Source organism: Portunus trituberculatus, chromosome 46 (assembly GCF_017591435.1).
Source record: "Portunus trituberculatus isolate SZX2019 chromosome 46, ASM1759143v1, whole genome shotgun sequence".
Classification (NCBI taxonomy): Eukaryota; Metazoa; Arthropoda; class Malacostraca; order Decapoda; family Portunidae; genus Portunus; species Portunus trituberculatus.
The window spans coordinates 7,811,558-7,824,057 of record NC_059300.1 but is presented as its reverse complement, the minus strand read 5'-3'; the positions used below and the strand labels follow the sequence as shown (position 1 = coordinate 7,824,057).

General features: G+C 44.4%; 1 protein-coding gene across 3 annotated transcripts in view; it reads left to right on the top strand.

Moving 5' to 3' along the window:
- Window positions 1-12,500, top strand: part of LOC123520067 (nephrin-like) — a 307,622-nt gene that overhangs the window by 143,190 nt on the left and 151,932 nt on the right. For 2 of the 3 annotated variants that reach the window (XR_006679159.1, XM_045281948.1), the window contains exon 3: window positions 506-2,943. Coding sequence is in view for 2 of the 3 variants with exons in the window: in XM_045281948.1 (XP_045137883.1) it covers window positions 2,856-2,943 (88 nt within the window). In the remaining variant the exon portion in view is untranslated. The remainder of the gene's footprint in view (window positions 1-505; window positions 2,944-12,500) is intronic. The other variant, XM_045281949.1, reaches the window with a different exon arrangement.

The following is a 12,500-nucleotide window of genomic DNA, read 5'->3' as shown; positions in this document are numbered from 1 at the left end:
TTTTCTTTTTTTAGTTCTTTTTTTCTACTTTTCGTTACTGACGTATTTCCACGCCACTATAAAGGCATGGGGAAAAGCTAAGTGGCCGTACAGTATGTGTGTTGGTGGAGGTAAACATCATTAAACTATTTGCCTTTCCTCCTCCTCCTCTCTCTCTCTCTCTCTCTCTCTCTCTCTCTCTCTCTCTCTCTCTCTCTCTCTCTCTCTCTCTCTCTCTCTCTCTCTCTCTCTCTCTCTCTCTCTCTCTTGCGCCATTATGTAATAGCTGTGTTCACGTTTTAAGATAATGTGTTTTGTGTCTTATTTAAAGGACATTATATTTAATGCATACTTATGAAATAATATAGTTTCTAGCGGTTCTCTCCCAGCATCAGTTCTCTTTCCCTTCCTTCTTATGTCACCCCACTATGAGTTCCTCCAAATGACACAGTAGATTAAGGTAGAAGTAAGAACCACCACAGAGTATTAATTTTTTGCTTATTTTCTTCCTTTTCCCCTCGTTCAGAAGGCTGCGTGTGGCGTGGACGGCGCGGGTGGCAGGGCCCAGGGGAGAGGAACCAGCGGTAACTTGGCCCATTAGCGCCGCCCTGAAGAAGGAGATAGCGCCAGCCTCTGGGGAGCGCCGCCACCCTCTCAAGAGCTTCTTCTGCTGAGCCGCCAGTTTCCCTGTCATCGTTTTTTAGAGAAGCGACAAAAGAAAGCTAAGCAAAAGAAAACATTGCATTCTTCCTCTTCCACCGGAGTCGTCTTTCTTGTGGTCTTAAGAATGCAGAAGCAGCTCCTCTTCAGACTTTGTCCCCCGCATTGCGTCCTCACCAGGAATTGAAGGACATCCGAACAGTGAACTGAAGGAAAATATCAAGGCACTATTTTCTATTGACTGCCCCGCTGTGAATATTAAGAGCGGGCCAGCCAGCACAGGTCCTGCCAGCCAGCCAGGCCTTGGTGTGGTAAGAGTAATTGCCCCGTCAGAAGCACCGCGCCCCGCACTCCCAGGCCTGAACTCTCGCCTCTAATTGACTGCCGCTACTCCTCGGAAGTGTAAAAGCAAATTCGTTCATTAAAGATGCACGGGAAACATCCGGTCGAGCGAGGAATATAGTCCTCACTAATTAAGGTTCATCAGATCACAGGCCTCTCAAAAGCCGCCTCATTGATCGCCACGCTGCGCCTTCCTCCTCCCTCACCCTCCTCTTGGAAGGACTGCCCCCGCAGGCCGCTCCCAGTAATTCAGCTCCCATTGGTCAATCAAAGTGAAAGAAAAAAAGAGGTGTCCTTTGTATGGACGGCACGTGAAGGCCACAGGGATCTGGAGAAACGCAGCGTGATTGGCCAGCGGGAGTGAGGGTGCTACGTGTGTGGGAGCGGTATTAGACGCGGCCCACACCTTGCTCCCGCCTTGCCACGACTGTGACGCGAGGTGACTAAAGTACTAATTACAGCCCCTGGAATAAGAAAGAGAGCAAGGAGAAATAGGAAGCGGAAGAGGGGGTATTAAAAAATGATACTGCAATTAGCGTGAAGCATCCGGGGGTAAAATCCTCGAAAAAAGAATGTAGTGTGAAAGTTGCGAGTGTTTGCCTTCTGGTCGTTCGCGTGCACGAGGACACGGAGGAGGTGGAGAGACGTGGAGAAGGAGGGGAAGGAGGAGGAGGAGGAGGTGGCAGTGGTGTTGGCGGAGGCGAGGAAGAGGCAGCCAACCTTCCACCCTCCACCGACCAAGGCTGTTCAGGAAAAGTCCAAGGAAATTCTTGCGAAAAATTGCTCGTTTCTCGTGTGTGGGCTGCCAGTGGTGCGTTGTCCTTTTTTCTCTTTCTTTTTTACGTAAATGTTTTTGCTCTTATATGTGGAGGAGAGCAACTGAACCTGAGCAACAAACGAGTGGCAGTGACTAGTCTTGAATAACAAACACTGTGACATACGATAGACGTGCATGGAAACTTGAAATTATAGAAGGAAAAGAGAGAAAATAAAAGATTTGTTATTGGAGACAGAAACAAAAAAGGAAAAAGCAGCGAAACTGATGTAAGTAAACCCTCACACGAAAGGACACTTAAAACTCGATTCTGGTGACGTTGAAAGGCATACTCTGTGACAAGTGCCTGAGTGCGTGTACGTGTGTGTGTGGGTACGGGTGTAGGAAGTGTGGGCGTATAATTGTGCGCCAGGTGTCATTGGGCAGGGGAGTCTATGAGGAATCAATTTGTAACTCGTAAGGAACCACCACTCGCTCTTCGCTATTGGCACGTCGCTCGGTCCTGGCTCGGGGTGTCGGCAATATATCGCCCCGCTGTGACTGTCTGGCACCCGAGCCTTGACGCTATCTGGAAAGGACACAAATTGGACATCAATACGGCTCACTTCGAGACGTTACCGTTACCGCCACGACCACCACCACCATCGCCACGACTACCACCGCCACCACCTCACCAACACCTCGCCAGAAAGGTTACAGTCACCGTTCCCATTACCTCCCGTGTAATTTGCGTGTTACGGCTTTGGGGAATCAGAGGATATTAATTGCCTCGTTTACGACACGCACACAAATAGCTAGCGGACTCAAGCAATTAAATCAGCCATCGGGCACGCTCCTCTCCCCGCCAGTGAATAAATAACAGATAACGCTTGCCGAGATATGGATGACGGACCCGTACGCCTCCCTCAGACACGGTGCCATTCTTTCGCTAAGAAAACAAAAAAACGAGTGTGAGCTGCGCCGCTTAATGAAAGAGGACGTGTAACAGATATACACAAGAAACAACTTTATTAATTGCGTTCAAGACAGTGTGTGGGTGTGTCCTATACTGGTGTGTTTATACCTGTGCATTGTTAAGTGTTCATTGACGCCGCCCACAATGCTGCCCACGCCCGCTGCACGCCTCCTCGCCTTCCTTGCCTGCTGCCTGGGCGTCTCCCTCACACCCGCAGCGGCTTATCGTAAAGGTAAGTGGATCATACCTCGTCTTGTTGCACCTGTACGCGCCGCTTGTCTTCCCGAGTTGTTACCTGTCATCATTAGTCAAGGTAAATCCTCAGCGTTGGTTAGTCTTTTGGTGGCAAGCTGGGAATTTTGTATTGTACGTAACACCAGGTGAGTCTTTTCATGGTGAGTGTTGTTGATGATCCCTGCAGCTCTCACCACACCGCACGCTCATGTCACACCGAGGAAAAACGAAGCCACGCATCGCTGAACAGCCAGTTGTCTTGCGGGGCTTGGAGCTACATTGCCGCACACTTTTTTTTCGTTTTATTTCACTGTTTTTTTTTATATTTTTTTTTCCTACCTGGCATGACGGGAGTTGATGTGCAGGATCAAAGCGGTATCACCAAACAGTACCTCGCAGCCACCACCACCACCACCACCACCACTAGTAGCGTCACCGTCCGTGCCGCCCTCAGGTAAATCGGCTTTCTGGACTTCACTGGTGGGTGTCATGGCTGCGAGGCACGTTATCGGCACCAGTAGATTTTTTATTTTATCCTTTTTTATGACGACGGCACTTTTTTTTCTTTCCTATCTCTTTCTTTTATTCTTTCTTTCCACTCCGTCGGGTTCAGTCTTGGTCCCTCTACGCTCCTGTTGACATTTAGAGGCGAGGCGAGGCGAGACAGAGCATGCACGGAGGCGAAGGAAAGGGAGCTGAATGAAGAACAGTAGTGGAGTGAGAGAAGAGAGTCAGGAGTGAGAGTAAGAAATATGGGACTGATAGTGTTTAAGATCTTTTCTCCCCTCCACTCATCTATCCCACGCTCCCCTCCCCTCCCCATCCCCCACAACCGCCATCATTATTGTGGAAGTAAGCATACAAGACCACCACTGCGTTTTTTTTTTTTTTCTCCTTTCCTCATCTTTTGTCCTTTTCTCCTCCTCCTTCATCCGTGTGTACGTTTATACTTTTCAACTGTCAGTCTTTTGTTCGCGACATTTGTAAACATAAGCATCTTTTCTTCTTCCTGTATTTGCTTCCCCCAACTTTTTTTTTCCAGCTTTTTCTTCCGCTCCTCTGTTCTTTATTTGCTGCCACGTGTGTTTTTTATTGCTGGGTTTGCTGCCTCGCCTCACCTCACTCCCTACCATCTCTCCTCCTATCCCTCGTTCCCTCCCTCCCTTCTCTCTCTCTCTCTCTCTCTCTCTCTCCTCTTACCCTCCCTCCTCTCCCTGTTTCCTCACACACACCACCTCAGTTTTTTTTTTTTTTCATCTCGTTCTACAATCCTATTCTTTTATTTTTTACATGTATTTTTTTGTATCTTCCTTTCTTTCTCGTCTCTAGCCACTCCCGCATCCCTTTGTCCCTTTATTCACTACACAGATTCCAATCCTAAGGGAACTCCACGTCCTGTATCCTTTTTTTCCCTTTCCTTTTAAACTCTCCCATTTCTACTCTCGCCAACATTCTTACCTAAGCTTCCTTCTTTTTCCCCCTATTATATATACATACACTCCTACTCTCCAGCCAGTCCACTTAAGTCTTCTATTTTTTTCACTCTTTTTATCCTATTTTTTTTATGTGCTTGACTTTTTGTTTTAGTTTTTTTTCTAAGTTGTTGTTTTCTCTCCTTTTGCTACTTTCCTGCCTCATTTTTCTTTATATGTTTCATGTTCGTGTGTCGTTTTCTCTTTGCTCTTCTCGTATCTCTTTTCGAAATTTCTAGCTTCCATTTGTATTTTCTTTGTATCTTCTGTTAACATTTACTAGCCCATTTTTGTTTTTTTTTTACTTTTTTTTCTCTATCGTGTTATTATTACTCGTATCATTTTCCTATTCATATCTTTTCCAATCCTTTTCGTTTTTTTTTCCTGCATATTCTCTTCTACCGCACTCCTTCACACGTTTCCATTCATTTCTCCTTATTCGTATTTCCTATTCTCTTCTCATCTTTCCTATCTCTTAAACTGTTTTCTCTTCATACTCTCACCATCCACTCCTGTCACAAATTACATCCTTTTCTTCCTTCTTTCCTTTATCCATTCCATTATCACTGTCTCTGTTTCCCTTTCTCCTTTGCTGTCTTCCCCTGCATACCCCTCTTTATCACTTTTCCTTTTCATTTCACATTTACGCTATTTTTCCAGTTTCCCCTTCCATCCTATTATCACATTCCCTACCTCACTTTTCCCCTCATATGCCTTCCCCCTTAATCACCCCTTATCACACATTTCCCCCTATCATCCCATATCTGCTTGTTCTAATCCCATTCCCTCCCGTATTTCGTCGAATCATATCCCTTCGTACTTACCCATCATTCATTTTTTCCCCCTCCTTCGTTCATACCACTGTTTATTTTCCCTATGCTACTTCACTTCTCTCTATTCATTCTCACCCTGTACGATTTCCACGATTCTTATTCCATTTTCCATTGTATTTCATCCAATCATAGCCGTACTTACTTTAAAATCAGTAACTTCAACCTCCATTGTTCAAACTACGCTCTGCTTTTTCCTATATGTGTCTCCTCCCAATTCCCTTTCCTTTTCCCTTTCTTAAACTTACACGATTCTTTTTTTCCGCCTTCCTCCTTGCTCTCTTTCTCCATACCCCCGCTTTTTCTCTCTCCCTCTCTCCTTCTCCGTCCTCTGTGTCCGTCCCGCGTGATCCAGAGCGGTATGAACGAGCCCCCCAAGTTGTAATCTTCATAAAAAGTGATATAATGAGTCCATGAACGAGAGGAATGCGAAGCCACGGTGACATTCCTCATAAATCTTGCGTTAGTCTCAGTTAGTTTATTTTCATTTATTTCTTTATTTATGTATTCTTTTTTGTGTAAGTTGGCAATAAATGAAGGTGGAGAAATTGGGAGGAGTGGTGGAAGGAGAAGATATTAATGAGGAAGGAGAGATGGATGTGAAGCAGGACGTGGAAGTGGTGTAATGTAGGTGAAGGAACTGGGGAAAGAGGAGGAGGAGGAGGAATAGGGGGAGAAGAAAGAAAGAGAAAACTCGGATGGAATTAGGAAGAAAAAAAAGAGTGGAAGATGTTGATAATGAATAAAAAAGGAAAAGGTGTAAAGGAAATAGAGAAAATAGAAAAGAAAAAAGAAATGGTAAAAAAAAGAAAGAGGAAGCGAAGAAGTAAAAGGAAAGAGAAAGAAAGAGAGGAAAAATAAGAAAATGGAGGAAATGGAGAAAAAGAAGAGAAGGCGGAGTGGAAATTAATGCATAGATAGGAAAGATATTTTTCACATGTCTCATAAATAATGATGATGACGGTCGGTCACAAATAACGTCAATTATGATTGTATCTTGCGATTTATGACAACGAGGAGCGACAGCTTTGTGTGCGTGTGTGTGTGTGTGTGTGTGTGTGTGTGTGTGTGTGTGTGTGTGTGTGTGTGTGTGTGAGTGAGTGAGTGAGTGTATGTGGTTTCTTCCATTACTGGTTTGATATATAGAATAATGTCCATAATTGGGTTCATTCTTGAAGGTCATTTCTTGCCGACATTAATATTTTTCTTGTTTTATTGCATCTTATTTGACTGGAATGTTGTTGTTAGTGGCGGTAGTGGTGGCGGTGGTGGTGGTAGAGTTACTCCCTCGCTCGGTGTCCTGAATCCATATATATATTTTATTTTATTTTTTTCTCGTCATTTAGATTCTCCTGTATATCGTTGTTCGTATTGGTGCTGCAGTGGTGGTGGTGGTGGTGGTGGTGGTAGTATGGTTATTGCTGCCCCTATTGTTGTCGTTCAAGGGGAGTGACGGTGGTGGTGGTGGTGGTGGTACTGTGTGGTGTGGTGTTGACGGTGGTGATGGTAGCGGTCACGTTGCCGTAAGATCTTAATTACCGTGTAGGGTTTGGACAGCCCGCTTTTCCTCCGCCCCACAGTAATGAAATTATATATTCATGCCATGATACATTGCTTCCCCCAACACCTTGACTCCTCAGCAGCCCCCGCCACTACTCATAAGATGTGTTGTCCCTCCTCTTGTTCCTCCTCCTCTTCCTCTCCTTCTCTCTTCCTTTCCTCCTCCTCCTCTTCCTTTTCCTCCTCCTCCTTCCTTTCCTCCTCCTCCTCTTCCTTTTCCTCCTCCTCCTCCTCCTCCTCCTCCTCCTCCTCCTCCTCCTCCTCCTCCTCCTCCTCCTCCTCCTCCTCCTCCTCCTCCTCCTCCTCCTCCTCCTGCTGCTGCTGCTGTCCTGAGTGTATTCCGATAACAGTATTGCGTTTTGTTTCCACGAGAGCTTTGTGGTGTGTTCCGATCACAGTTTGTGGCAGTTTTGTAGCCGAAATGCCTGGCACGACTGCTGCCATAGCATCTGGCACTGCTTGCCATAGCGTCTGGCTCTGTTGTAGCCATAGCGGCTGGTACCATTGTCATAGGATTTGTAAACGATTTAGAAAAGAAACCAAAGGAAGACAAGGAAAGAAACGGCAACAGATTTTGAGATCCTTATTAGGTTTGTATAACTGTGATTCACTTACTACTAATGGAAGAAACAGGACAACAATGTAGGAGAAAGAGATGGAGAAAGAGGTGGAAAGAAAGAAAGGAGGAAGAGGATAAAAGAAAAATAAAGGAAGAGAAGGCTAGTTTCTGAATATTCGTATGTTATTAAAGCTAATAGTCATCTTCTTTTCTGTTAAGCTTTTTTTTCTGTTACTCTCTTTGTGTGGTGAAATGAGAACAAGCTCCTGGTGTGTTGCGAGGCGTTGCTTACTTGCTTACGATTATCTTTTTCGCCTGACGTTCTATTTGCATACGCTCCGAGAAACGCATGTACACTCACAGACACCAGCCATCTAATCTTGTTGTAAAAGATAAGGTGGCTTTTTTATTCAAATAGATCCCATTATTCAGATAGACTAATGAAAGCAATTTAAAGTTTACTAATGCATAGAAATGGATGCTGAGATGACTAGTAATAACAGGACTTGAACTAATGGTAATGAATATGAGTGGTTAATTTATTTTTTATGCAAGAGGGAAAGCAACCAAGGGCAACACAAGATTAAATAAAAGATAGGTAAAGGGTTAGCCAAAATTCTGGGACAAATATCTTGAAACCTCCCCCTACAGGTGTATGACCTAAATAAAAAATGTTACTGTATACAGACGCATGGCTTTAGGCTGCTTCCTAGGAAATACACCACGTAGAAGTCATAGGTATATAAATGATTTACTGTTGGAGGGGAACCTGAGGGGGAATGTGACCTCTGACGATGTGTGAGGTGGAAAAGAAAGGAGGTGAGGTGTTGTGTGTGCATGTGTGGTGGCGGAAAGTGGGCGTTGCGAAAGCCTGTCCGAATGCTCTTTTCCCTTCATTCCCCGTCATCTGAGTCGTGGCCGGGGGGTCGATATAAAGCGATATGTCCCTCGGAAGCCTGAATAAGGTCTATGTTGATGTGGATCAGATATTTGTTTGGGAAAGACTGAGGGGAGCTAACCAGCCTTCCTTTGGCTAGTACCTGCTTGAGAATTTTGCTCTTCTTTTACAAGCTGACTGACTTCATGAGGGGTGCATATAGCAATTGTGGTAATAGTAAATGATAATCAAGTTCTTATCTTTTAAGCAATTCAGGTTGAAGTAAGAAGTAATTTGAAGCGCCACAAAGATGCTCAGCCTTGTTCTTAGGAGGTGTTTTTCTATTGAAGGTGTAGAGTTTTATGTTCACTTACCCTATTAGCATCTTACAAACAATCTCCATTATGGCATTTAAAGATTCAGACGAGTTACAGTGCCGAAACAACTAAAAATAGAAAGATGATGATGATGGTAATAAGGAGAAGAAAATACAAATACTAAATAGTAGAATCAATACAAAAACAGCAACAATAGCAACACCAATAATGCAATCACCTATTCTCTTTCCACACTCCCAAAGTTTGAAATAGTAGTGCCATGAAGCAGTGAGTCCTCTCCAGCTACTCCTATCCATTATATATCCCGTTGTTTTCATTCGTTCTTACACTGTTTTAATTCTCATCTCTATATGTCACGGTGCTTCAACTCCCATATCTACTGTATATTTCACTCTCTGCCTTCCTTACCAATTCGTCTAGTCTGTTTTGGCTGAACAACACCAATAACCGTCCTCTGTCCCGCTCTGCATCACTAACCACTTCGTTCCATTCTCCCTCAGTCCTGTGTCACGTTGTATCACTCCACCTTTCTCTCCATGCACTCCACAAACCACCTCTTCCCCTTCAACATTTAACTGCACCACCCCTTCAATCCTCGGCTCCCAGACTCCTCTATTTGCAAGCTTCCTTCAATGACACTCGCTACCCAGGCCTTGAACCTTCCCTTCTCATACTGCCTTCCTCTTACACTCCGACTCTCTCTGTGTAATTCCCCCATTCCTGTCTCCCTTTCCCGTCCTTGGCAGCAGAGGAAGGAAGAGAGAGAGAGGACAAGGCATAGCGGAAAGGAGGTTGGGGGAGATGTGAAAGGGAGAATGGGGGAAGGATGCGTCCTGTCTTTACGAGGGGAATAGGAGTGTATTAAAGGATGTAGGATGTGTTTAAGAGGGGTTTGTGTTTACGTGTGTGTGGGCAGGAAATGGTATGTGTGTGTGTGTGTGTGTGTGTGTGTGTGTGTGTGTGTGTGTGTGTGTGTGTGTGTGTGTGTGTGTGTGTGTGTGTGTCTGTGAGAGAGAGAGAGAGAGAGAGAGAGAGAGAGAGAGAGAGAGAGAGAGAGAGAGTGTATATAAAAGTGTCAAGGGTTTATGTTGTGTTTACTCAGTGTGATTGACTTCACCGACATATCAATGACTTGTATAAATAGAAACACACACACACACACACACACACACACACACACACACACACACACACACACACACACACACACACACACACACACACACACACACAAGCCTCTTAATGTAGCCCTGTTCACCTACAGGTTGTAACACACACACACACACACACACACACACACACACACACACACACACACACACACACACACACACACACACACACACACACCCGGTAACTCAGTGGTTAGAGCGCTGGCTTCACAAGCCAGAGGACCGGGGTTCGATTCCCCGGCCGGGTGGAGATATTTGGGTGTGTCTCCTTTCACGTGTAGCCCCTGTTCACCTAGCAGTGAGTAGGTACGGGATGTAAATCGAGGAGTTGTGACCTTGTTGTCCCGGTGTGTGGTGTGTGCCTGGTCTCAGGCCTATCCCAAGATCGGAAATAATGAGCTCTGAGCTCGTTCCGTAGGGTAACGTCTGGCTGTCCCGTCAGAGACTGCAGCAGATCAAACAGTGAAACACACACACACACACACACACACACACACACACACACACACACACTCTCTCTCTCTCTCTCTCTCTCTCTCTCTCTCTCTCTCTCTCTCTCTCTCTCTCTCTCACTAGGATAAGTTTCGGGTACATCACTAAGGGAGGAAGAAGAAGAAAAGGAGAAAGGAATACGAAAAAAAAAGGATGGGAAAGTAACAGAAGCACACACGAATACACACACACACACACACACACACACACACACACACACACACACACACACACACACACACACACACACACACACACTTGCTGCTGCTCGTTTTCCGAAGTTAATCTCATTGAAATTTAGGGCCAATTAAAGTACCTGAAAGAAGGAAAACAAATACTCCTTCAGTTGATTCTCTTTTGGAACGGTGGACGATTCTGCTAAATTTTTATGTGGCTCGTAAAATGCTCCATTGGACTTCGTGTGTGTGTGTGTGTGTGTGTGTGTGTGTGTGTGTGTGTGTGTGTGTGTGTGTGTGTGTGTGTGTGTGTGTGTGTGTGTGTGTGTGTGTGTGTGTGTGTGTGATAATGTAATAGCTCCTCTTGCCTCCTTTAGAACTCGAAAATTGTGTTTCCTTCCTTCCTGTTCTTCCTTGTTCCCCCTCTTCCTCATTTCTCTTCATCTCTCTCTCTCTCTCTCTCTCTCTCTCTCTCTCTCTCTCTCTCTCTCTCTCTCTCTCTCTCTCTCTCTCTCTCTCTCTCTCTCTCTCTCTCTCTCTCTCTCTCTCTCTCTCTCTCTCTCTCTCTCTCATTCCCATAAATTACACCCTTCCTTCCATTCCTTCCTCCTTCTCGAGTTTCTCTAATCGTTCTTCTTCCCCTCACTTCCCTTTCTTTCCTTTCCTTTATGTCTTTCTCTTCTATTAATTTGTATTCCTCTTTCTTCTATTTCTCCTCTCCTCTCTTCTTTTTTACGTTCTCTTCATTTTTATTATTGTTTCTCTATTTTTTTCAGATTCTTTCTCTTCGGTTTCCTGTTTTGATTTACTTCTTATCCTTTTATGCATCTATTCCATTATCTTCTATTTTTTCTTTTTTTTTTTCCTTTCTTTGTTTTTCCTTTTCTCAACTTTTTTTTTTTTTTTTTTCTCTTTCTCTGTCTTTATTCCTCCTCCTTCCCATCTCTCCTCTTCCGTTAATTGCCCTTCCTTCCCATCTCCTCTCCCATCTTGCCCTTCCTTCCTCTTCATCTCCCTTCCTTCCCTTCCCCTCCCTTCCTTCCTTCCTTCCTTCCTTCCTTTTTCCTTTCCTTCCTTCCTTCCTTCCTTTCCCTTCCTTTCCCTTCCCTTCCGTTCCCTTCCCTTCCCTTCCCTTCTCTTCTATAGCAGTCCCCTCTTCCCGTGTCCCTCTGCCTTTAGTACAAGTTAGTGTGTTTCAATCATGATGTGTAGTCCTGTAAGCGTGTGTTAGGGGAGTGGATGAAGGGGAGGGTTCTTGGAGTGAAGGAAGAAGTTTTCGAGTCAGAGGGAGACAGAGAGGCCAGAGAAAAGTAGAGAGAGTAAAAGGGAAGAGGGAGAAGAAAGTGAGGGTTGGATGTGGGTCTGTGTATTTGGGAGAAAGAGAGAAACGGAGGGATGAAAATAGATGAATGTGCTTGCAGAATAAGTGGAGGAGGAGGGGAAGAAGAAAAGAAAGGAATACAAAGGAAAGGGAGAAGAGAAAGGATGGTTAGTTTGGAGAGGGAATAGAAGAATAAGCAAGTAAAGGTATGGAGGATTGGAAAGGAGGAAAGGAAAGTGGTAAGTGGAGGCAAAAGGATGCATGAGACAGAAAAAAAATGAAAGAGGAAAAAGAATACCAGTGAGGAGGAAAAATGATGAAAATGAATAGATAAAGGAAGAAAAAGCAGAAAATGAGAAGAGATGACGAGGAAAAGAAAGAACAAGGAAGGCAAAGATGAAAGTAAATTGTGGAAGGAAGGAAGGAAGGGAGAAAAAAAATGAGAGGAATAGAGAAAATAAAGAGATTGGCGAGGAGGAGGAAAGGGGGAAAGCAATGATCAAAGTAAGTTGTGGAAGGGAGGAAGGAAGGAAGGAAGGAAGGAAGAAGGGAAGATGAGAGGAATGGAGCAAATAAAGTGTGTTGAGGAGAAAATGAGAGAGCAAAGACGATAATAAACTGTACAAGGAAAGAGGAAGAAAAAAAAAGAAATAGGAAAGACACACAAAGTAAATGGATGATGAAAAGAAGAAAATAGGAAAAAACGAAGATAAATTAACCACATAAGAAAGGAAAGAAGAAAACAAAAACAAGAAATA